A 26244-nucleotide genomic window follows, 5' to 3' on the forward strand; every position below is an offset into this window, starting at 1 on the left:
GCAGCAATCCAGGCTGACCTTGCTTGCAAGTCTTGGGCAGTGACAAATGCCTCCCTTTGGAGACTGCTCTTATTCCAGGTTGGACAGAAACCAAACGGAAAAAGCACAGGAGGCAGTTGGCCGTGTGGGAAGCTGGCTTGCAGCGCTCTTGCTCTGCAATGGGAACACTTTGTCACCATTTCCATTTGTCCCGCACATCGCCCTCCTTGGGTCAGCTGTGCTGATGTGGGTTGGGCAGCCTGGGCATCTCTGCTGCTGCCAGGGCTGGTGAGCCCTGCTGCCCAGAGTTCAGCAGCCACACAAAACCCTGTGCTTGTCTTCAAGCCAGATCTGGTGATGGACAGGGGAGATGAGCCATGCCTGGAAGTGTGGAATTGTTCAAGGCCAGGCTGGATGGAGCTCAGAGCAACCTGACCTAATGGAAGGTGTCCCTGCCCACAGCAGCAGGGTTGGAACAAGATGATCTTTAAGGTCCCTTCCAACCCAAAGCATTCTGTGAGTTTTGCAGAGGCAGCAGGAATTTGTTCCCAGCCCAGGAGGTGTTGGCAGAGCAAAACCCAACGCAACCATAAACATCTCAAGGTGATATTCACTGTTTGCACTCTCTGCAGTCTTGTTCCTGTTCCCAGTGGTCAGGGATTGTTATTCCCCTGCATCAGTGCCAAGAGAGCGGAGATGCACGTGTCCCATGCAGGAAACTCAGTTTGTGGCAAAAGACACAGGCACATCCTTGCCAGTGGATCAAATGTGCTGACTAAACCAGCAGCTTGTGGTGGTATTAATCCAATAGAAACGATCAATAGTGGGATTCAATTCAGGGGAGAGGGATTTCATGGCTGCCTCTTGCAAGCACAAACACATATTATGTCATCAGCAGAGCAGTAAATCAGCATTTCTGAGACCAGCTGCCCAATTAGTGAGGCAGCTCGATGATGGGAACTGTAAATTGGATGTATGCAAATACATAATATGAAACAGTAAAATAAACACCTCCCAGAATTACTGAGGAATCTCTGGACTGAGTTGCTGCTCAGGGCAGATAGCCAGGAGGGCAGGCTCCCAGGGTATGGAACAGAAAAGGTGTCTGAATGCTTTTGGTGCTCACCACCATCCCCAGGGCCCCGTGAGACCAGCTCAGAGACCTGAAGACCCCCCATGATCTGCAAAGCCCCACAGCTGTGGCTGGCAGGACCATCAAGTGCCTGGTGCATCTTGAGCTGCCTCACAAATGCTTCACCTCCAAGAGAGCAGAGATTCAGCTCAGATGTTAGGAGGGAATTCTTCCCTGTGGAGGTGGGGTGGCCCAGGCACAGGTTCCCCAGGGAAGCTGTGGATGCCCCTGGATCCCCTGGCAGTGTCCAAGGCCAGGCTGGACAGGGATTGGAGAACCTGGGATAGTGGAAGGTGTCCCTGGCAGAGGAGTTTGAGCTGGATGATCTTTAAGTTCCCTCTCAAGCCAAGCCTTTCTGTGATTCTGTATGCTGCTTTCCATCTCCTTCAGGGTCCTTGGTGTTGTGGACCTCTGGGTTTCCAGAAAGATAGGAGCCAGGAGCCAGGACCTGTGAGACATGGCCAGCCCCGTGGCATCACATGAGGCTGATGTGGCCATCACATATTTCCACGTCCTTGCTCTTGTCTTTTCTGAGCACATGATGTCACTTTTCTGAGCAAAGCTGTCACTGCATTTTCTGCTTGAAATTTGCTGTGTTTTCTGTGCTGGACACTGTACTGTCCTGATCATCTACTGCAAAAACCTATTTTTGTATTTTCAAGGTCCCCCATGGCAGGAAGGAAATTATGAATCTGGCTCCATGTTCATAGAAGGCTGAAATATATTATATTATATTATATTATATTATATTATATTATATTATATTATATTATATTACATGACATTATATTACATTATATTATATTACATTATATTACATTATATTATATTATATCATATCATATCATATCACATTACATTGTATTACATTACATTACATATCATAGAACATTATATTATAGAATATTATAGAATGCTATACTATACTAAAGAATAGAGAAAGGATACTTACAGAAGGCTTAACAAGATACTAATGAAAAACCTGTGACTCTCTCCGGAGCCCTGACACAGCTGGCTATGATTGGTCATTAAGTAAAAACAATTCACATGAAACCAATCAAACAAGCACCTGTTGGTAAACAATGTCCAAATCACATTCCAAAGCAGCAAAACACAGGAGAAGCAAATGAGATAATTATTGTTTTCCTTTTTCTCTGAGGCCTCTCAGCTTCCCAGGAGAAGAATCCTGGGATTTTCCAGAAAATATGATGGTGACACTATTAAATATCAGACATCTTCTCCATGGACAGGTGCTTAAGGAGTGTGGGCATGTTTATTCTTCACCCAGCTCTTTAATAAGCAAGACAGATTGAGCTGCTTTAGTCACTCTTTGGTGTAAAGGTGGTTGAAGGGTTTATTACCTTGGACTCAGGATTTGGGACACAGAGCAATGTGATCACAGCTTGGTAGAAGTGATTTTATCCTGGTTTCCCATGGAAAACAGCACTCAGTGCACTGCATGCCTATTGCTTGTCTGTCTGTCTGTCAGTGATTCCCATGCTATCCTCTCCTCCTCATCTCAACCTATTGCAACCCTATTTGTCCGAGGGGCTCAGTACCAGGGAAAAGCAAGCTGGAGCCTCCAGGGTGCAGGGACCTGGCACCTGTAACCCCCCCAGGTGTGGTGGGGGGCCCTTGTGCCCAGGTTAGCCGTGGGTGCCTTGTGTGCTCCCCCAGTGCTGACAGCCCTCAGAGGGAGCTGGGGCTGGGTGCTGGCAGCCGCCAGCCTGGGCTGAGCACACAGGGGAATGTGAGGAGCTGCTGGCCGGGCTGTGGACAGCTCCTGACAGCAAGGAGCCGCCTCAGATTCCCCTGGGATTGCCCACGGCAGGAGCAGCAGGGAATGGCTGCAGGATGAACCTCCTCCCCTCGGCACCTCCCTGCACCCAGCAGGGTCTCAGCCCCCCCAGCAGGATCTCCCTGCTGCCCTGGCCCAGGGCAGGCTGAGGGCTCAGCCCCCCAGCAGGACCCCGGCCCTCTCTGCTGCTCTGATCCAGGGCAGGCTGAGGGCTCAGCCCCAGCAGCGTCCCCAGGGCCTGGGGCACCTCCCTTGGCCTGGCTGCCCGAGCCCTCAGGGTGCAGTGCCCGCCTGCAGTGTCACCTCCCTGTGGTGCCTGGCCTGGCCCTGATGGGGGAAGGCTCTGGAAGGAGCCTCCCTGCTGCTGTCCCTGCTGCTCCCAGCCCACAGGGCCAGGGTGGTGAAAGGAGACGCCTGGCTGGGCCCTGAGGGAGCTCCCTGTGCCTGGCACCGCGCACTGCACAGAGAGCCCCAGTGGGTATCCCAGCCCCCAGCATCCCCCAGAGGGAGGGACCCCAGCTCAGCCTGGCACTGGGACAAACATCTCCTGCCAAAGCTGCCATCTGCCAGAGCCCAGAGGGGTTAAAAATAGCCCTGCATCCAAGGCACTGAGAATGAAACTTCTCCCGGGCAGAGCTCGGCCGTGCTCGGAGCTGGGAAGGGACAGGAGGTGTGCCAGAGGACAGGCCAGCCTCTGGAAGGGTCACTTGGGTTTGGGCTCTGGCTCAGGATCCCATCCCAGGGCTGGCAGGCTCTCCCTGCCATGGGCTGGGTGCGTGTCCAGCGCACAGGCAGGCAGCGCTGGCCCAGCTCCCTGCGTGGCACGAGCACACAGAGCCAGCAGGAGGGTCAAGGGCAGGACACTGCTGCTGCTGCCCAGCCTGCCTCGGCTTTCATCGGTGTTTGTTTTAGTTGGGACTATCCAAATCTATTCTAATTGCCAGCCAGCCGAGGTCAGCATACCACAGTGGGAGAATGGGAGCCCTGGGAGCTGCCAGGGACACGGGGGTGCTGCAGGACAAGGCAATGGCCCCTCAGTGCCAGGGGAAAGGGCCACTGTTAGCAGAGCTTGGCATTGTCAGGGGAATGCTTCACTTCCACCCCATTGCTGGAAAAGGAAATATTTTATTATGCATTTATTATAATTTAGTCTCAAGCCAGTCAAGTGTGTAATGAGTTGTATCAGCACAGGCATAGGGAAAGGCAGTTCTGGCCTGTCACCACTGCTCACCTACCCCAGGTGTCTCCAGGTGAAGAAAATGCCTCAGACAGGGCCACCTTCCTGACCTGGGACCTCTCTGAGGACAGAACCACTCTCAGGCCTGGAGCTAGCAGGGATGGATGAGAAGTTCTGGCAGTCCCCAGGGCATGGCTGTGCTGTGGGAGCAGGCAGAGATGGCAGCTTTGGGGTGGGAGGAGGCCCTCGTCAGCCTTCCAGGTGGGAGTCCGAGCTACAGAGGTCACCAGGACACTCAAGAGCCAGGCTGCAGGGCTGGGCCCTGCTGCATGGCCATTGCTTCACCCATCCCCACGCCACTCTGGGTGCTACCCAGTGCTGTCCTGAACATCTACTGCTCCTCTTTCCTTGGGGCAGGAGAAAAGCATTGGAAGTGGCGCTGGTCCCTCACACAGGGATGCTGCTCTTCAGGATAGGCTGCTCCAGGGCACGGCTTCTGCACCTGTCCCTCTGGTGCCAGGCTGCCAAATCTCTCCATCATTTCATGCAGCAGCAAAGCTGGAACACTGCCTGGCTAATCTTGGTGTGCAGGGACGGGCTGACACTCCCACAACGCCACACTGCCTCTCAGACTTGGAGCATCCCCAGAAAATCTGGTCTGGGGGCTGTCCTGATCTCTTGGCTGGCCTAGAGGCTTGGATTATTTTAATCCAGGCTTGATAATGCAATTAATTCCAATTGCTGATTCACGATGTCTGCTTTCTGAACCATAAATGCTTTAATATTTCATTTTCTGTTGCTTTCAGGGTTACATAGTTTATTCCACGAACAAGAGGCTGGGACAGTCATTAGCGTGTGAAATCAGAAACGCATGCATCAGTAACTATGGCAACTCTGAGAGAACACCAGCTTCTAGTAACATCAAGAATTAAGCTTACATGAAAATGCTGAAGTAGGAGAGATCCTATCTGCTGAGGGCTTAGCATACATTTAGAAGAGAAAAGGAAGGTCTGAAATAGTCAAGTGAACTGAACCCACCCAAACCGAGGAGCAGAGGCGCTACTGTAACCTGGCTGTGCTGGTGCATCCCTGCAAAAGGACACATGGAAAATAAATCCATGGAACTCCTGAGTCCACCAGCCTCATCCAAGCAGTCCTTGTGCTGCCCCTGCACCCTTCCACCTGCTCGTGCGGCTTGTCTTTCCCAGGAGCAGGCTGATGTTGCGGTGTAGTGTCACAGACATATTTTCTGAAAAATCCTTTCATTAAAATCTTTTCTCCTGAGAAGCTGGGAAACTTCAGCTTCTCCATGTTTTGCTGCTCTGAAATGTGATTTAGAGAATTGTTTACCCAGCATGTGAAATTGTTTCAACTTGATGACCAATCACAGGTCCAGCTGTTTTGGGGCTCTGGTCAGTCACGAGATTTTATTATCGTTTCATTCCTTTCCTTTGCTAGCCTTCTGATGTCTCTTTTCTCTTTCTTTTAGTATAGTTTTAGTATATAATTTTCTTTTAATATAATATATATCATAAAATAATAAATCAACCTTCTGAAACATAGAGTCAAAATTCTTATCTCTTCACTCATCCTTTGTGAACACAACCACAGTGTAGCTGACAGAGAAGCAAAGCTCCAAGCAGAGGGTATCTGCTGGGGGATGCTTGGAGCAGCATCCATAATTAATGCTGTAAAAACAACATTTCCAGTCTGGGCCTTCTCCTGATGTTCAGTGTCAGATGCCAGAGCAGCTGCTTCCCACACACCTTGTAGATACAGCAGTTTGCTGCACTCTGTGAAGGCATCACAGAGCTCCTCCTAAATAATTCAGGCCGTCCTTTTGACAACTTCCATGTGTAAGGGTTTTTCCTTGCCATGATGAAGAAAGTCTCTGTTCTCCTGAAGGCTTGCTGCCTCCCCAGACTTTCCCTTCCCAGGGAACACATAAACAAACTCCCAGCTCTGGGGAAAAGCTCTGAGGTGCCATCCCCTCTGCAGAGCAGCGGGGGCTGAGCCCTGTCTGCCAGGACTGGAGGGTGACACCTGTGACAGGCTGCCATTAATCAGGTGCCAAGTGCGGGTGTGCTCCGTGGACAGCATCTGCAGGGATTTTAATACCAAACAAGGTGCTATAAATACCTCACCAGCCTGGCAAAAGGCAGGAATTAGAGGAAATGAAGTTTTTTGGAAGAGGCTGCTTTTTCAGTGCCTGATTTAATGATGCTCACACTGCTACCTGTGATTATGTTTGCCCTATTCCCAGTTGCTTTTGCAGTGTAATCAGCCTCGAAGCGTTCAAATGGAAATCTTTCCTGCTGCTTTCCGCTTCACACTGATTTGGAAGCACAAGAGGAAGGAAACAGCCCCTGGCTGGTGAGGGCTTGGGGAAATCAGGGCTGGTGCTGGTGGGTGGAAGCTGAGCAGAGCAGGATGCGGGGCCAGCAGCACACAGGAGGAACGGGCTGCCCACAGCAGGACCCCTTCCCTGCCCACCCTGCATGCTGCGTGTTCTGGTGCCAGGATACAGCACGAATGCCTGCTCATTTCTTAAAGAAATCAATACATGAAACAAATCTATATATGAAACAAGGCAGGACAGCGGGTGTGGGATTGCCCAGGCTGGCCCAGCAGGGTCCTGGCACACAGACCAGCTCCCAGCTGCCTTTGGCCCTAGACGTGGCTAGACTGCATGGTCTCCATCTTCTGGAGTACTTGAAGCTGCCTTCTCCTTAAATGCACTGCCAGTTCTCACCCCCAGGTGTGCTCTCAGAAGCTGGCCCATGGATGCAGGGTGCACATCCAGAAAGAAATCACGGGGCTCAGCAAAATGCCCTTGTGCTCCGAGAGATCAAGCCTTTACAAAGGACCTGTGTGCTTCAGCTGAAAAATTGTCAGGAAATGTCTTGATATGGAAAACAGAGAATTCCTTTGAACCCTGGAGATACAGACATTCATTGTGCTCATCAGAAAGGTGGTACCATGTGCGTGGGGTGCGATTTGCAAAGGCACTTTGCATGAGCTTGAAACCCTGACTCAAATCCAAATTAAATATTTTTCCAGCAAAAGAGGTTTGTTTTTGATGAGTTTTTATCCTTAGTGAGAGCACCTTGTCCTCTGCAAATTATCTGCAGACTGCAAGTCTGTGCAATTATTATACAGATAATAAAAGGAGCTTTTCCATATGGCAGGAAGATTCCCTCCTTATTTTCTGCTCTTAAACGGACGTGATGCATTTCCTTCCCACCAACGTGAGCATAAGCTGATATTTTTGAGCATTCACAAATAAAAAGGGTCATAGACACTGAAAAGGCAAAGCAGCTGGGTTCTTCTGCAAAGACTTTGCAGATGCAGCCATTTTACTCATCCTTTTTGATGACGATGAAGGCTCCTTGGGATGGGTTTGCTCAAGAGCATCTTGACTTCTGGCTTGGATGCTTTTGGTCTCACACCTGAGTTTGGTCCTGAGTGGGATTTTTTGGAGGAATTATGTGGCAGAGGGTGACCAATTTCAGAAGCAGCCCATACATGTGAGCAAATCCTGAGCAGGTGCAGACCACAGCCAGGGTGGCAGGAGGAAGAGCAGCAGCAGCACATGAGCATCTGAAGGAAGCAAGCTGCCTGTCAGGAGTAATTCCCAAGGGAAAACGCCTCCTGACGTGACTGGTGAAAAGCTCTGCTGCCCCTGCTCTGTCAGGGAAGCTCAGGGACCCCTCATTTTCATGGTCCTTGGCCCTGGGTAGCACCTCCTGCTCCCCAGCCTGGCTGCAGTGGCAGCACACATTGCCCTCCCTCGGGCAGGGAGAGCCCAGTGCAGGGGCCAGGAGGAAGCAATGAAAAATAGATTCTCTTTGGCCCCGTGCCCAGCGGCCTTTGAAGGCTCCCTTCTCCCCCCCTGTTGTCTCCTTTGATGCTGCTGCTTTGATTTGCACTTCAGAGGCTGCATCAGAGCCCTCCAGGCCAGGGGGGCTTCAGGGGAAGAGCACTGCCCTGCAGCAGGGCCTGACCTGCAGCATCCTGCTGGCTGAGCAATGGGTGCTGCAGGCACCAGCTCAAGGAGGGGATAAACGTGGAGCTTTGCACAGCAGCTCCCAGCCCTGCCTGCTTATTATTTAAATGAACCCATTCCTGCTCACTTTAAATCATCTCAATAAGAAAATAATGCAACAGAAGACTGCTGTCTGAGGGGTGCCACAGAATTGCCACCATTGGGTGAAGGTTTTCCATGCCCAGGTACTTTGATATCCCTCTGTGAGCCAATCTTCAGACTATAAACTGCACACATGCACACCTTTGTGTATTAATCAGGCTGCTGGGTGATGCCATGACAGGTGCCTACGTGTAACATCACCACATTTACTTTTAACCATCAGACTTGTAACAAGGTGGAAAAAACATGCAGGGTTTGACAGGATTCATTTTTTGTTTAAATGTATGGACTGGAATTCATTTCCCATTAAAGCTCGTGGGCCACTGGCCAGGCTGCTCTCATGTGCTTTTCCAGCTGCTCTGCCCCTTGCTGGCTTTCACCCTGCCATGGCTGCTTGCTCCTTGCCAGCCTGTCATCCCCAGCTCCCGGGGACATCGCTGTGAAAGCTGATTTTACAGAGAAATGATCTGATTCTCCAGGCCTGTCAGGTGGAGAGGCTGTCACACAGCCGCTCTGCGTGACGGCAGCAGAGAGCACCTCCATCCCAGACATCTTCCCTCATCATCCCCAGCCAGGGAAAATGCTTTGAAAAGTGACTGACACCTCTGGAAAGAAAACCCATTTGGAGATAATTTGGCTTCTGCTTCATGAGTTTGCTTAATTTCCCTGCATCCTGGTGGTGTGTGTTAACATGGGGTAAGAGTCTCTGCTTTAAGCAGTTCATCAGCTCCAGTTATTGACTGTGCTCCTCGTGTCAGTGTTTGACAGGGGAGCAGAGACCAGCCACAAGCTGCAAAATCCCACGTGCAGTGATGTCTGAAGAGGCTACTAGAACAGAGGCTAGACAGTGGCGAGGGAATAAAGTAGGGATTTATTAAAAAGGCCTTCAAAGGGTGCACCTTGGGCAGCACAAGAGCCTGGCTGTGGCTCTGCCTGAGATGGACCCAAGATGGATGGTGTGTCACGAGTTCTCACACTTTTATAAGTTTTGGTCCATTCCCATCTTGGGGTTAATTGTCACATACACATTTTATGAGAAATCTTTTCCTTAGGATTTTTTCTCCTGAGAAGTTGAGAGGTCTCAGGAACAAAATGTAAACAATTGTTATCTGCTGCTGTGGAATGCAACAGGTGCATCTGTGATTGGTCTCATGTGGTTGTTTCTAATTAATGGCCAATCGCAGTCAGCTGGCTCGGACTCTGTCTGAGACACAAGCTTTTGTGTTATCATTCTTTCTTTTTCTATTCTTAGCTAGCCTTCTGATGAAATCCTTTCTTCTATTCTTTTAGTATAGTTTTAATATAATATATATTATAAAATTATAAATCAAGCCTTCTGAAACATGGAGTCAGATCCTCATCTCTTCCCTCATCCTCGGACCCCTGTGAACACCACCACAGGTTCATTGTCCAATTCCAGCTCCAGGTTCTGCAGTCCCATCCTCCCAATTTGCTCTCCTCCATTTCCTGTTGTTGGCACTTTCTGGGCCTGAAGCTGCAGTGGTGCCCTTGGTTCTGGAGCTGGAAAAGGATTGTTCTGTGTGACTGAGCTGTAAGGAGAACCTGCCAACACTTTATATGGAGTTCAGATTATACTAACTATACATTATACAAATGCAGTACAGAATCTGGAAAATATGAAAGCTGAGTTTAGGGCGAGAAGCAGCAGCCCAGGCAAACAGGGGAGGTCCTGAGGCAATGTCCCTGTGCCAGGGGCTGTGCAGCTCTGCTGGGAGCTGGTCCCAAGCTCCTCAGTGAGGGACAGGCCAGAGGCTGCCACTAGCATCCTTCTGACAGGGAAAGGCTCTTTGGGACCTGAATTTCAGGCAGTGCAAAGCCTGCAAGAGTAGGATTTAGCACCTAGAAAACTGCATTTTGTGCGAGAACTGCGGGCTGGCAGCTTGACTTTTGAGGAGCAGATACTGCAGCTGTGAGGGAGATGCTGGTGCTCACAGGGAGAGGTGAGAGCCTGCAGTGAGCACAGCTAGTGTGGAGTGAGAACAGACAGCTTGGCAGCCTGTGGGAGCACCAGCGTGCTGGAGGCTGCCTGCAGGATAAAGCAGATGAAATTTCACAGCTGTTATCACTCTCTGAAAGGCAAGCAGGTCTCTGCTCTCCAAATGAGGACTCCTGGCCAGCTCTGTGTGCTTTGAAGGCCCAAAAATCTCACCTGTCAGGGCAGGTGCAGCAGGAGCAGCCGGGCCATGATGCTGTGAGACACTGGTGAAGGACAGGCAGCAGGATGCTGCCCTCCCTGATGTATCTGGGGAAAGCCCTGCTCAGAGGAAATCTCCCTGCCCTGGGAGGCAGCCTGGGGTGAGCAGGGAAGAGCTGGTGCCCAGGCTGCAGGGACTGTGTCCTGCACAGCTCCCTGCACAGGGTGGGCACTGGACCAGGGATTTGCTGTTTCCTCTCTCCCCTGAGCCCCTGAGCCCTGTGCAAGCTGCCCCTCTGCCCTCAGCATTCTGCACAGCTTTCCCCTTGCAAAGTGCTCCAGCAAACACATCTTGAGGAAAAGCAGCAGCTCGTATTCCCCTGGAATTGTCAGCTAGCTGTGCTTAGTGCTGCCAGGGCTTTGGCAGCCCTCAGGGGCAGGCAGGGACAGCAGCTTGGGCTGTGAGTGCTGTGGCCAGAGGGCTTGTCCTGGACTGGCAGGGGGCGCAGGGGCAGGAGCTCCTTGCTGGTGCTGCACAGCACCAGGAATTCCCTGGGGATGCTCTGGGATGCAAAGGGAGCTCAGCCACAGCAACTCTGGATCCTTCAGGCTGGAAGCTCCTTCAGTGCCTTTGCCAGGGACAGAGGGCAAATCTCCCAAGAGCACCTAAACAGCTCAGGAGTTTGTGATGTCCCCAGTGTCACAAGCACCTCCCAGCACCAGTGAGAGGTGGTGGGACCCAGGCAGGCTCCAGATCCTGCTGTCCTTCCTTCCCCTCACAAGGCCACAGTGGCTGCAGTGGCTCCGTGGGGCTGTGAGCTGCCAGGGACCTCCCTCTCTGCATTTCCCTCAGCAGCATCACCTGCATCCTCCAAATCTATTCCAGCCTCTCTCCAGCTCTGGCAGTCTGCCTGTGAAAGCAGCAGAGCTCATGCCCAGGATGACTTCTGCAGCAGGGCAGCTGGGCTGTTCCACACTGACAGAGATGTGCAGAGCCATGCTGTGAAGCTCAGGAGTTCCTCACTCTCTTCCCAGCTCAGGTGAGCGCCAGGTGGCTCCCAGATGTGTCTGAGCTCCTTGCAAGCTGCAGCAGAGGAGACAGCCATGGTCTGGGTGGGGGTGGGTGGTTCTTTACCAGCCCACACTCTGATCTGGGCTCTGTTCATCACAGGTCCAGGGAGCAAACACAGCATCCAGACTGCTCCAGCCCCTGAGAACTGCCTCAAACATGCAGCCCACAGGTGGAAAATAGGACACAGTCCTATTCCAACCTTCCTCTTTTGAGCATGCAAGTTCTCCTTTTCCTCTCCTAATTTAGGGGCATTCTGGGGAATTCTGACATAATGGCTGTAAGAGAAAATGCAGCATTTTGTTTTCCACAGGAATTGGTGGTTTGCCAAGACATATCTCTGTGAGGAATCCATGCCCTCTCCTGTGCCTCCAGCTGAACACTTCCAAGCAGAGTGCTGAGCCAGCCCTGTACCATCCTCCCTCTGCTTGCCTGCTTGCAGTGAGGAAGAGGAGGAGGAGGATTTGGGCTGCATTTTGCGGTTTTGCTCCTGCTTTTTCCTGACTTTGCAGAAACACGAGGCCCTGAAAGGCCCAGGAGACAGAGGAGTGTAATTAAGGGAGAGAGGAGCTCCAGATGACACTGCTCTGGAGAGCAGAGCTTCCCCTCCCTCTCGGCACTCACTTTCTGCATCTGTCTCTTGCTGGGGGCATGAGTCACATTGGTTCTGGTGAGGGATGAAATTAGCTCCAGTGTGGAAGGGGAAATAAAAAGCCATTCACCAACAAGACATCTGCACAGGCACAGAGCTCAGGGCAAGGATCCTCTCTGCCTTTTTCTGCTCTTGTGCTTTTCACAAGCAGCTCCCTTTTAATTAGATAGGATGCAGTTCTAAGTCAACTATAAATGATATTATCAAACTAATAGAGTGTGATCATATCTTGGCTGTTATTGGTCTGGGAGCTGCTGCTGGCTGCCATGGGAACAGTGTTTTCCACAAAGCTCCTCAGCTCTGCCTTGTAGGCATCAAAAGGAGGTCAGGGGAGAGGTGATGAACCCCTGGGATGTCCTTGGCTTTGCAAAGAACAGGGAAGGAGCTCCCCTCAGACACTCATGCACTGGGATGTTTTCAGCCCCTCTTTCCTGGTTGAGGCTGCTCTTCAGCATTGGCGTCCCTCTCCTGCTGCTGCTGCCCTCCACCCTTGAGTCTTGCTGCTCATCAACGCCCTCACTGCATCCAGGCTGGGCAAAACCAAGAGGGGCAGAGAAGGAAAGCAGAAAAGCAAAGGGAGGACCGTGGCAGCCTGCCTGAGAGTGTGGGATGGAGCAGCATGTGCCCCACGCTGGGCTGTCCCCAGCACCAAACCCGCTGTCCCCAGCTGAGCAGCCCACAGGAGCTCACCCTGCTGCCCTGCCCCTCTGGGGATGTGACAAACAGAGGGAGAGTTACCAGGGGAGGGAGAGCAGCAGCACAGGGGAGGCATTCCTGGGTCCTGCAGCTGCCACAGCTGAACTGCCAGGGGGAGGTGGGCAGCAGCAGGAGGGGACAGCGGGGCTGGAGCCTGTCCCACAGCCACCCTGGGAGCAGCAGAGGGAGCAGGGCAGGAGGCACTTCCAAGGCAGTCACAGGGAGGGAATCAGAGACAGGAGAGAAAAACAGGACTTGGTCCTGGCCGTGGCTGGTGTTCCAAGCCTGCTGGGAGGTTGCAGGCTGTCTGAGGAGGGCACAGTGGGTGGGTGTGCACCCTCATGGGCACGGGGGGCAGCTGCAGGGACATGGGATCCATGGGGATCAGGGGGCTCGGGGAGATGAAGGCTCCTCTGCCAAGTGTGGTGCTGTCTTCCAGAGATCCAGGCCCAGTCTCAGAGCAGGGCTTGTGGGGAGTCAATGCTGTGAGTGACCAAGGGGACAAGCCTGGCCCTCATCCCATCAGCTCCTCAGCTCAGCCCTGCCCCTGCTCCCGCTGCCCATAACGCTGCAGCTCACACTGCTGCCTTGGCCTCACCCTGCCTGCTGAACTGCTCTCCCCTCTCCCAGCACCTGGAATCCTCCAAAGAAAACCTACCCTGAGCAGGAGGGGTTTGTTCTAACAGCCTTTTCCCCTGCCTGTTCTTGATGTCCCTTTGAAAAGATGTGTCCATGCTCTGTGAACAGAGGCAGTGGGAAGGCTCAGGGCCCAGCCAAGATCTCAAACCACCCCCTGCTGAATTGATTTTTTTGCATAGGACTAATTTTTTTAATCAGAGTGATGTAGAACACGATCAGAGGCAATTAAAGGCTGCCAGGCTAATTAGTGTCAATCAGCATGGTTTATGGGTATTGGCCTTGTCAATCACACTTGATATTGTATGTTAGCGAGATTGCTTTTGGATCTCAGAGCTAATGCTTCACAGAGAGCTTTTCTTCCTTGAGATGCTTATTAAAATAGTACAAGTCCTTCAGAAACCAGTTAAAGGACATATTTAATAGTCCTTTAGGCACTGACAATTACAGGTAGATCCTTTGCTAAATCCTACTTGGGGCTACAGCAGATTAAATGCCAAGCTTATTCCTGTGCTCCTGGAAACTGGGCTGGGTTGGTCCCACCCCTCCTGGGCATGCTGAAGGGGATGGGTATGGCAAGCTGCTCAGCCCAGGAAAGGAGGGATTAAAGGGTCATCATGGCAAGGCTTAAGCAGGAGAAGGGCAGGATTTCTTCCAGACTGGAAATGTGATAAGGGCCACTGGGTGGTAGTCAGTGGGATGTTGAGGAAAAAGAAAAAGAAGCAGAAACCTGTGTTAAGGTTGATCCTGACAGAAGCAAATCCCCAGAGTGTGTCCCTTGGGAAGGTTGGGTTTGGAAGCAAGGAGACCTGCTGCAGCCAGGGCATTCCCAGCACTGCTGCTGCTGTCTCCACAAGGCTCCAGATTTCAGCTGACTGTGGGCAGCGGCAGCATTTCCAAGATCCCACGTGAGCCCGGGGAGAAGAGCAGAGCCAGCATTGAAGGACATAGTCCACGTGCCCTGAGCCTGGTGCTGCCCTCCTTAACACAAAACAACCAAGGAGTGAGTGTCAGGATGGCACAGGCACAGCAGCCATCAGTACACACTGCCTTTCAAACCCTGAGCCCCACAGCACTTGTGTTCTTTGCACTTAATAGCATGGGTGTAATTTTCTACTTGTAAGAAAAATAAAGGAAGAGCTCCATCAGACAGAGCCCCTGGGAAGGGCCTGACAGAGGTGTGAGGTATGAGAGATGAGCGTGCCAGACAGAGCCAGCCAGGGGAGCAATGCTCAGAAGTCCCAGCAGGCCAAAGCAGGGATGGCACGAGCCACCAGGCTGATGGCATTGCCCTCCCAGCAGAACACACCTGGCCTGCTGACAGCGCCGTGCTTGGGAGGGCTCAGATTCATGGCAGATCATGCCAGCTCCTCCCTGCACAGCCCTGGAGGGGGCTGAAATGCTGCTCCACATCCTGCTGGCCTTGATAGGCCTCCCTGGGGCTGAGATAGACTGGTGTGCTGCTCAGCATCCCAGTGTGCTGCAGCTCAGGCAGCAGATCTCTGAGTGGGCACCATGAAATGGATCTGTGAGATTGCTGGTGTATTAAACTGTGTCATTGTGCCTGTCCTGAAGGGCTCAGGTGTGAGGCACCAGGGCAGGTGGGCTCAGCACTGGTCACCCAGCAGCTGGGAGCTCAGTCAGGCAGTGCTCCCCAGCTCCAGCATCCCAGGCACGGGGAGAAAGCAGCCATTGCAGGGCAGCAGAGGGATTTTTATGACACACTCCGTTCCATGGTACAAAGCCACTTCTTGACATCATAGTAGAAGATCCTTTGCCTGGTTATTGCCTGAAGACATACATTTTATCTAAGGGAATGCTTAATTGCTCCTCCTTGGACACTGGTTATGGAACATTAGGCATCAATAAAAGACAACTCTTAAAATCCAGGCTGAATACCCTTTCCAGCGATGGTGGTGGTTACAGTCACAGAACAGATTTGCTTCATTGCATTTTTATTTTTTCCTAACTTTCCCATTTGGGCAAAGTGGGTGGTATCCCTGCCATAACCACATCCCTGCTTCCCTGCCCCAGCCTTTGGCCTGAAGCTTTCCTGATGCAAAATGCCCCATCCCTGAGGGGGCCACTATTGACAGAGCCACAAATTGTAATTCCTAACTGATGTGGGAAGAGCCCAGCCCCGAGAGAGATGGTGCTGCATGAGGCTCAGCAAAAACATGGAGCTGCCAGTTGCTCTGAGGACATGGATGCTGGAGGAAGCATTAATATTCCAGGCCACCATGCCTCTCTACCATCTGTTGCACCAAAGCAAAGGATGCCCAAACAAATTTCAAAATCCCCTGCAAGGGAGAACACTCTGGGATGCTATTTCTACATCAAGCCGTTCAAGACTTGCTAAATCATCTCTCTCCTTCCAACCATTTCTCAGAGCTGTCTTGCCTCAGGGAGGTGGCTTTGGTGGCTGTGTCCCACTTGTAGGAGTGTGATGGCACATGCTGGAGGTTCATGGTGCTCCAGCACAGCCAGTCTAGCCAGGAGAAGGATGAGACAGAAACCACACCGTGTCCAGAGCAGCCAGCTGGGATCAGGCAAGCTGGCAGCTCTTGAGAAGCAGTTTGCTCCTGAGCTGGCAGCACCATTTAAAGTTTTGGACATTTTCTGAGATGTCAATGGAAAGGCGGTGCCTCTGGAACATCTGAAGGCCCTGGTGCTGCCCTATTTCCTTCTAAAATCCTCCCAGGCTTCATCTCCTCCAAAAGTTGATGTCCTCTTGCCAGGAGGAGATCAAGAGGGAAATTTTACAAGGATTTCTTCATTTGCTGTTTGGGACTCTCCCATTATAACCCACTTTCTGATGATGGCCCCTTCCCCTGTTTCCTACAATGTGCAGGTAAAGATTTATGCAATTTCAGGTGCCAGCCTCATTTGCGAGATTAATCAGAGATAATGTCTCACAAAGAGGTTTATTGAGTTCTCCGAGTTCATTCACCAGCTGTGAAGTGAAACATCCGAAAACAGTTGTTGAATACTAAGTTCTGCCTGGCACCAGCAGAGGAAAGGAAACAGTGCCTTTTATTCTGCTGGGCAGAGGCAGCTCCATGGGAGCAGCCCTGGAGCTGCCACGCTGGGGTTTGAGCTGCCTGCTGGCCTGGCCCACCTGGCTGCAGGAGGATGTGCCTGGCATGCTCAGGGTGCTGGGCTCCGCTTCTCAGCATCCTCAGCCCCATGAGTTGCTATTTCATGGCAGATCTGGAGAAGCAGGGGAGCCCTGGAGAGCAAGGCAAGGGTCATGACCCACCTACAGCCATGGAAAGGCACTAGGAAATGTATTCGTGGCTGCAGAACCCTGCAGGCCTCGTGGCTGCTGGCTTTATGGCACGGAATTGATTGGATGTCGTAGCAATATCTCCTCGAGGGCGGAGAAGGAAGGTCCTTCCTTGGACCTCAGTCTGCACCAGCCACCACTGGATGGGTTTTGTTCACCTGCTTTTTGGGACACTTGCTCCTTCCCTGTGCCCTACCCAGAAGCCAAGTTCTGGCTCATGCATCTGCACAGTGGGCTGCTCAGAGGGCACAGCCAGGCTGGCACCCCCAGCAGCACCCCCAGCACATCTCCTGGGCACAGCCAGGCTGGCACCAGCACCCCCAGCACATCTCCTGGGCACAGCCAGGCTGGCACCATCCCCAGCACATCTCCTGGGCACACAGGCACAGCCAGGCTGGCACCATCCCCAGCACATCTCCTGGGCACAGCCAGGCTGGCACCATCCCCAGCACATCTCCTGGGCACACAGGCACAGCCAGGCTGGTGCTGCTGGTTTTCCCCCTCGGTGCATGGCTCCACTGAACAGAGGGCACCCCTGCCTGGGCCAGAGGAAATGGGCTGCTATAACTGAACTGTCTTTATAAAATCCTCCCATCAGCAGTTGGGCAGGTGGCTGTGCAAAGGCCTCTTGAGTGCATCTCAGTATGCAGATGTCAGCCATGAGGAGATAATTATTCTGCTCTCCCACCTCCAGCACATTCCTACCTTGCCAATGGATCATTGTACTAATTTTTATCTCTGTTGCACTCAGCATAAAATGCCCATGATGAGTTTGTGTTTTCACACATTAGCTGGGAAGGGCCCATGTGGAAATCCACAGCTCTGAGGACAGATTTTGGCAGATGATTTATCCTTTCCATCAACATGCTCCAGCAAGTCCCCAGTGAGGCATGAGGGCTTTTCCTCTGGGATACACCAGTGGGGAGGACCTGGCATTGAGAGGAAAGGTGGATTTGTCTTTACAGACAAGCTGTGGGTCTGCTGGTAGATAAAACCAGCACTGGGAGAGAAAAGAAACAATGGGAAGGATTCCACTGACTGATGAATGGAAAAAGATAATTGCTTTTACAAAAAAACTTTACGTTTGCTGATAAATGAAATTAGACATTGGAAGATGAAAGAAAGAATGGGGAAGAAAACCCCCTGAATTCTGTAAGAATTAACAATTAAAAGGGAGGGTTATACATTAGAGGGGAATCTTTGCTATCAGGCGTTCTTGGGAGTCTGAACCTTTCAAGTACCTCAGAAATGGGGAAAGAGAGAAGGGAAATGTGGCTGGGAAATTGAGATTAAAAGGAGGCTGTGTCCTCCAAAAATCTGAGAGATCCCAGGGGATGCCCCATGGCCTCTCCCTTTATTGGAATAAAGTAAAAGGACTCCTCTGTTTCGTTTTTGGACATAAACCTCTGGTGTCTGTGGGTTAATTTTCCTAACAGCATCTTCATCACTTACTTATTTATTTACACTTTGACTTCCCTTCCTTGGAGGTGACTTTTCTGCTATCTGCAGGATTTTTCCTTTAAAATTGCCCTCCTGACAACATCCCAGCAACAGGACTGCTGCTTTCCCATGTCCTGATGAAGAGCTTGCAGACATTTGTTTGCAACTGCCTTTTGTTGTAACATCGGGAAGCACACAAAAAATCAGAGCACAGTACTTGCTCTTCCCTATGACTGGTCTTTGTCTTCAAGCAGCTGTAAAAGAGGGCAATCAATAAACCTTGCCAGGGTCTTTTTAATGCTTTTTGAGCCATTATGGTCATAATGCTTCTTCAGGCTGCCGTGTCAATAGACTCCAGACACTGAATATGTCAAAACCACATAAAATCTTTATTAAGATGAAATTAAATGAGCAAGCCCAAATCAGCAATTTAAATGGATATTGTTCTTCAAGGATGCCAGACCTAAAAACCAGACACAACTGAAGAATTCAGGGCATTCAGTTAGGATTGAATTGGTGTGAAACTCAAACTTTTGCCACAGCTCCTGGGCAGGAGGAATTTAGGAGAATTGCTGTCAAGGTGCTCTCGACACCTGCCCTATGTTTTCTATTGCAACATTGGCCTGAGCTAAAAAAGGGAAGCAAATCTGGGGCAGGAGGGAAGAAAACAGTTATTGCATGTAAGTTCAGTCTGTCTCTGCTCATCAAATTAACCCAGACTGATCCAAAGGAAAAAAAATCCTTATTTATGTATGGTTCCAGGTGACAGTGCATGGAGCTGCACCGGGTGGCACTGCAGAGAGTCCATCCTCATGCTGCATGGTCCTGGTGGGTGGATTTCTTCTCCCAGATCCTCACAAGCCCTTTTGGGCCCTGCAAAATCACCAGAAGCGTGCTCACATGGAGAATCTGCAGCAGAACCATGGGGCACTTTCAGCTCAGTGACTGAACCCTCCTCCAGCCTTGCACGGAGGCTGCAGCAGCAGAGATCTTCACCGGCCAAAAGGTGGTGAGGACAAGCAGGACATGTGAGAGCTGCCAGGACCTTGGCAAAGAAAAGCTACAAGCTGGAGCCCCTCTCAGCACCCCCCAGCACACAGGTGAGTGCAGCAGCAAAGGCTTGGGCTGCCATGGGCTGCATGTGAGCTCCAGGAGGGTACAAACCTGTGGGGCAGCCAGGGCAGCAATCAGGAACTGCAGGGCCACAGAGCTGGCTCTGGGCTCTTTCCACAGGCAGGGTCAGGCATGCAGCAGTCCAAGCCCTTTGCTGCCACTCTGCCCAAGTGGCACAGGGGGACAGGACCCAGCTGGGCTTGTCTGGGTTAGATGCATTCTAACAGCCTGCTTGGATTGCTTTGCTCCACTTGGGGCTCCTGCTTTGCAGTGCCACAATGCCTGGGACATGAGTGGGTTTGGCCCAGCCCTTTGCCACTGGCCAGCAGTGATATCAGCTCCCCTGTGCCTGTGCAGGACTGGCCAGTTTGCTGACCCTTGGGACCAGCCTGACGGAATGGTGCAGGGGCTCAGGTTTTGTATTTCCAGAGGGTGCCATGACTGATGCAAGCTACAGGGTGGACATGACTCCTCTAGAGGTTGTTACTTGGAAGGAGGAGTAGCCTCAGCACTGACCAGTGGGTTGGTGGTAGGTAGGACAGCACCAGCCTTGTCCCCAAAGCACCCCCAGCCTCCCCTGCCCAGGGCATGGCTGCCTTGGGCTGGTGGCCTGGTCCTAAGGGCAGCAAGGGACACCACCCCTGTGGGTTTTCCACTGGGATCCCTTCTGCAGTGTAATGGTGCAGCTTTTGCTTCATCAGGTGGGATCCTACAGCTTGCCAGGAGAATTTCACTGTTCACAAAGGAGCTCTTTTTCTCAGTGGAAAGCTGAAAAATTGCTCGGTTCCAGCCTATTTAGTTTTAATTGTTTCCTTTAGTTCTCATTGCCCACAGCAAAATATCACCTTCCTCTAACAACCAGCCAGGCTGGGAGCCAGCCACCCTGCCCAGCCACTGTGCCAGCCCTCCTGCTGGTTCTGTGGCTCCTGGGAGTCCTGTCCGTGCTGGCAGGGCTGGATTTGGGGAACAGGCATCACCCACAGCAGGCAGAGCAGCTGCAGTGCTGCCATTGCTGGATTTGGGGAACAGGCATCACCCACAGCAGGCAGAGCAGCTGCAGTGCTGCCATTGCTGGATTTGGGGAACAGGCATCACCCACAGCAGGCAGAGCAGCTGCAGTGCTGCCATTGCTGGATTTGGGGAAGAGGCATCACCCACAGCAGGCAGAGCAGCTGCAGTGCTGCCATTGCTGGATTTGGGGAAGAGGCATCACCCACAGCAGGCAGAGCAGCTGCAGTGCTGCCATTGCTGGATTTGGGGAACAGGCATCACCCACAGCAGGCAGAGCAGCTGCAGTGCTGCCATTGCTGGATTTGGGGAAGAGGCATCACCCACAGCAGGCAGAGCAGCTGCAGTGCTGCCATTGCTGGATTTGGGGAACAGGCATCACCCCGAGCAGGCAGAGCAGCTGCAGTGCTGCCATTGCTGGATTTGGGGAACAGGCATCACCCCGAGCAGGCAGAGCAGCTGCAGTGCTGCCATTGCTGGATTTGGGGAACAGGCATCACCCCGAGCAGGCAGAGCAGCTGCAGTGCTGCCATTGCTGGATTTGGGGAACAGGCATCACCCCGAGCAGGCAGAGCAGCTGCAGTGCTGCCATTGCTGGATTTGGGGAACAGGCATCACCCACAGCAGGCAGAGCAGCTGCAGTGCTGCCATTGCTGGATTTGGGGAAGAGGCATCACCCACAGCAGGCAGAGCAGCTGCAGTGCTGCCATTGCTGGATTTGGGGAACAGGCAGCACCCTGAGCAGGCAGAGCAGCTGCAGTGCTGCCATTGCTGGATTTGGGGAACAGGCAGCACCCTGAGCAGGCAGAGCAGCTGCAGTGCTGCCATTGCTGGGCTGTCTCCTTGCCCCAGGGACTCTGCTGGCTACCCTGGCTCTCTGCTTTCCCAGCCAGCTCAGCCCTCCCTGCTCCCCTCTGGCAGTTGCTGAGGAGGGGCCAGCTTGTCATTCCTGCTTCAAGGTGGCTCTGAAGAGAAAGGTGTTGCTGTGCTGCTGAGCCTTGGGGATGTTGACCAGCAGAAAATGGGAAAAGCCTCTTCTCTCTCCCTTCACCAGAGTGGGCTTCGAGCACCTGTGGCTTTTTGGGAATGATGTGGTGCATCCCAGGTGAGCATCACCTCCAGGACCTCTGCTGCAGCTCCTAATGCAGCCCTTCCACAGGGACACCCCACAAAGACAAAAGCCTCATGTCAGCAGTAGAAAGCAGGGTCTTGCAACCTCAAAAAAAAATTTGTGGGGACTCCTAAACCTTCTTGGCAGTTATGGGAGCAGGAGGATAAAGCAATATTCCCTTCCCATGCAGGCTGCCTTCAGGGAGAACAGCCAGACACCCCCAAGCAATCTCAGCAACAGCTCAGGCTCAAGGGAATATGAATGTATTCCAGGATAGGGCAAGGATGCAGGGCTAGCTGCAGGGGAGAAACAGAACAAAAATACACCCAACCCATCAGAGTAACCCATCACAGCACCGATTTTATCCCCTGATAAAAGATCTCTGCATCAGGGCTCAGTCTGGTGCCAGCACTGCCTCAGCTGGCACGTCCCAGCCTCCAGGGTTCACAGCACCATGCCAGAGGTTTCCCTGAAGGTTTTCCTCTGCTCAGCTCTGGGGAAGAACTATAAAACAAAGGCTCATAAATTAATTACCTAAAAGAGCAGCAGAATGTTATTAGATACTTGGGAGTTAATTGCACTGATGCTAATCACATGTATTTTAAAGGAACCAGCAGAGATGTAATATGTAATTCCACAGGTATTCCACAACAATTTAGCAATTTCATTAATTTCTGCTAATACCTTTTAAATCGCCTGCCCACTTCCTCTCATGTTTCCTGAGGGAAAGGGGGAAGGAACTTTTCCAATTGGCTGAATCTGTTGCAAACTCACTTTTGTTGGCAAAGACACTGTTTTATTTCTCAGTGGATTTAATTAACATTAGAGTTATCCCTGGGTGACAGGGTGGCCAAGCAAGACTGCAATTGCCTGGTCCTAAAATTGGAAGTCTGGATCAGGGATGGTTGAAGTGTTTTGGACAGATTGTGATGGGCTGAGAAGATGGAAACTGAAATGATTTGTGGATTTAGGTCAAACTCAGTAAGCAGAGCCAGGGGAAAATGTGGGAGAGAAATGTAAACAGCACCAGGCATTTTATTCCATCTCCTCAAAATGCAACATTTTGTTTAGAAAAAGCAAAAATATCCCATTTCAACGTGTTTGAGATGCAGGTTTTCTGCTTGTCTCCTTGTGCCTCCCCCAGGGTCAGGCAGCTGAGATGCCCCCAGCCCTGGGGCAGCACTGCAGCTGGAGAAATGATTCCTTTCCTTTCTGGGCCCACTGCTCAGTGAGCGCAGGGCACAGAACCTCGGGACGGCACCTGGGAGCGCAGGGGAGGTGGACAGAAGCAGAGACAAGTGATCTGGGCTGTGTGAGAGCTGAGCCCCACCCTCCCCATGCTGGCACAAAAGAGACCACCAGAAGCCATTGCTCTCATGGGGCTTTTATTGTTTGGCTGGCCCTCGCCTCCCACCCTGCTGCCCCTGGCTGAGCCCCTCAGCACCACCCACCTGCAGAGGAGACCCCAGCCCAGCTCATCCCCCAGCCCAGCCACCTGCCTGGGGCAGCACATTCTTCCCAGCTCTGTTCTGGGGTTTGGTTGGGTTTTTTGTTCGTTTGGTTGTTTTTTTTTCCTTTTTTAATATTTATTTTAAAAATATAGTAGCTGTGGAAAGCAGCCTTCTTTATAAATGCTTGCTGGCAGAGTGAAATGCACCCTCGCCATCCTTGTTCCACATCCCTCCTGGGTGCCCCTGCCTGCCAGCAGCAGTGCTGGGGCTGGGGAGGCTGCTCGGGCTGCTGCAGGCAGGGAGGCTCTCCATGGCAGGGAGAGAGAGAGAGAGAGGGACCCTTCTAAAAATAGAAATATTGTGCTGAGTCGTTTGGAGTGAATGAAATACATAAAACACCAGCATTAGATTAGCTCTAGCCCGTCAGATATTGCTCCTGGCAGAGTTGGTGCAGGGTGCTGGTGGAGGCTCAGCCCTCCTCAGCCCGGGCCAGGGCAGCCACGCCAGCCCCAGCCCCGCTCCCCACGGCAGGGCTCCCTGCTCACCACCTGGAGGACACTGCCCCCAGGGCAGCCTGAGAGCCCCCGGAGCCGGCATAAATAGGAAACTGTAAACACAACCATTGGAGATAAGAGACATCTACGATCACAGGGTTCACTGCTTGAAACGCCCCACCCTCCCCCCAGTCCGCACCCCTATGCCCTTGTCCCCACCCCGTAAAAAGGTCTCCAGTAACAAAATCTTCGATCCGGGCTTGGAGTAAAGGTGAGGTGCTCGGGGAGTAAAAAGGGACATTGCAACCTTAGCAGTCTTTGCTCGGGAGGGGAGATGGTGGCAGGAGGGAGAGAGAGGGTCAGCTGGTTCAGGTCCTTCGCAAGTCCATTTGGTTTGTCTGGAGGACTCCTAGGGTTGTACCTGAGATGAAGACGTCTAGAGGACCCTCCATAGCTCAATTGGAACGCTGTTGGTGTTCCTGTGCCCAGAAGAGCCCTCACTGCCGGGATTTGTCTGTCGTGCTTGCAGCGGGCAGCAGGAAAGCAGCGGCATCCCCCTTCCGCTCGGCACGGGGCCGTCTGAACCACCGCCGGCCCGGGGCACCCTCATGTGTCCAGGATCTCGCTGGTGGGCGACGGCTCGTGGGGGATGCCCTGTGCGCTGTGCAGGGTCTGGTTGTGCGAGAGGGAGTTCTGCTGGAGCTCCAGGGCGATGGCGTTCTGCGGGAACTCCTTCACCTGCCGCTTGTACTCCAGGAAGGTGCACGCCTTGGTGGCAATGGCGATGATGTTCTTGCCGATAAAGATGGTGGAGACCCTGCTGTCCTGGAACAAGATCATGTTGATGGCCCGGATGAAGATGGTGACGATGTTGATGGTGACCAGGCTGAGGACGGGGTAGAGCATCATTTTTTGCGGGGCAATGTGCTCCCCTTGCATGCTGATCTCACTGAGGGACACGCAAGGCAGGATCAGGAGGAGTATGTAGCAGTAGAAGAACATGAGCCCCTCTGCCCAGATGGGCAGGCCGGTCCTGTGTGGCTCCCACAGGTTGGCCTGGATGTCCAAGATATCCAGCAGGTCGAGGGCCACCCAGAAGAGGCGTCCCCGCAGGTCCTCTTTCTTCCGAAAGGTCCGTATGTACTCCATGCTGTCCAAGGCCACCAGCACCAGGTAGAGCCCCGGCACGCAGATGGAGAGCAGCAGGGTCAGAGCTTTCCTGGCCACCGTCTCCAGGTTCTTCTTGTCCGCTTTGTAATTCTGAAAGATGAAATACAGCTTGATCTCCAGCACGAAGATGTAGAGGAACCACAGGATCATGGCGTAGCCCCGCTTGGCCGTCTTCACCTCGGCGCCCACCCAGACGGCCACGTAGCGCAGCACGATGAGGAAGCAGATGTCCCCCACCAGCACGATGATGCAGACGCCGATCTTGCGGGGCCCCTGGTTCTGCTCCACCAGGTAGGCGTCCATGAAGGCCATGCTGGTCATGATGACGATGGTGGTGAGGCAGACGTGGCGCCGGTCGGGCGGCGGCAGCACCATGGCGAGGCGGGCGGCCCTGCGGCCCTCGGCGCTAGGGGAGCGCTCCCGCCGGCGCGGCGCGGGGGCGCATCCGCGGCCGGCCCAGGGGCCCAGCGCCGCCCTGTCCCCCGCCGCCGCCCCAGGGAGAGGCGCCTGCAGGAGCAGAGGCTCGGCTGGCAGCCCCACCGTCCCGGGGCTCGGGGCTGCCCCTGCAGCGCCCACGGCAGCCCTTCGCCCCTCAGGGGCCGTGCCCTGCAGGCACCGTGCCTCTGCCCCCAGCCCAGGGCTGGCTGAGCAGCCCAGCCCCAGGCACCCTCCGCCGCCAGCAGCCAGGGCTCACGGCTGTGCGGGGCCTCCTGGAGGAATGGCCCTCCTCGCTGGCGGGTCCCCCATCGCTGTCAGGCTCTCCAGCAGTCCTATGGCACTAAGACGCCTCCAGGCTCCAAATCCTGGTGTAGATCCCTGGAAACACGGCAGGTGACGGGGCAGAGGGGGAGCTCTCCCTGCTCCCAGTGAGATCCCACCTTCCTCCGGGCTCTGGGGGGCTCCTGCTGTGTCCTCACAGGCAATCACCTCTAGGCCTATCCCCGCAGGGCTGTGCTGGTGTCCTGCTGCTCCCAGCTGCACCCGCATCCCTCCATTCCTGCAAAAGACAGCAAAGAGCGAGCGTTAGGCTCCCTCTGAGAGCTGACCATGGATGGTGGCAGTGACAGCCCCACAGCTCCAACACACCACGGTGTGAGCCGGGCTCCCGCCAGGCGCCATCCCACCATGGGGCACCCACCACACCCCGGCCTGTGTGTGAGGGTGCAGAACAGCTTTTCACTGAGCACACACACAGCACAGGCTGTCCTGCAGGGATCGCAGCCTGCTGCCCTTCCACAGGCACTGCCTGTCCAGAACTCCTCAGCAAGCTCACACCCTCTGTGCTTCTGCTGTTCCAGCAGCACCAGCACAAAACCACACACCTGGTGGGGACCCACAGGTTCACAGCATTCCCAGCTCCAGGTATCCCTGCTCCAGCAGGGACACAGACCCACAAGTTACTGCACAGGTCCCAGCCTACACAGTTCTGCTTAACTACAGCCCTGGGATTCCACCAGTTCCTGAGCAGCTCTCAGGAATATAGTGGGGCACATCCCTCCTCGAGCAGGGTGAGGTCAGGGCTGGCACATGGGGGACAGGGAAAAGCTGTCCCCAGGCTGTCATGATGTCCCAGCTGCTTTCTGGACTGCTTCAGCTGCTTGTGGGCACAGCTCCTCCTCGTCATGCTGTGCTTGCCTTATTAATTTGTTAATCTTTTCTGTGCAGGGAATGCACTCCCAGAAATGAACAGGTAGGTCCCAGTGCATGCAAAAATGTCACCGAACTGCTCA

The 26244-nt window shown here is 53.1% G+C and overlaps 1 protein-coding gene across 1 annotated transcript; it reads right to left on the reverse strand.

The window, feature by feature from the left end:
- Nucleotides 1-21050: 21050 nt before the first annotated feature.
- TMEM121 (transmembrane protein 121) lies at nt 21051-24932 on the reverse strand. Its single transcript, XM_054285831.1, has one exon. It carries the CDS (start codon nt 24887-24889, stop codon nt 23951-23953), a length of 939 nt encoding a protein of 312 aa, XP_054141806.1. The 5' UTR covers nt 24890-24932; the 3' UTR covers nt 21051-23950.
- Nucleotides 24933-26244: the final 1312 nt, after the last annotated feature.

The sequence above is a fragment of the Melozone crissalis genome, unplaced genomic scaffold (assembly GCF_028551555.1).
Source record: "Melozone crissalis strain CALT ecotype California unplaced genomic scaffold, PUWL_Pcris_2 ptg000045l_1, whole genome shotgun sequence".
Taxonomy (NCBI): Eukaryota; Metazoa; Chordata; class Aves; order Passeriformes; family Passerellidae; genus Melozone; species Melozone crissalis.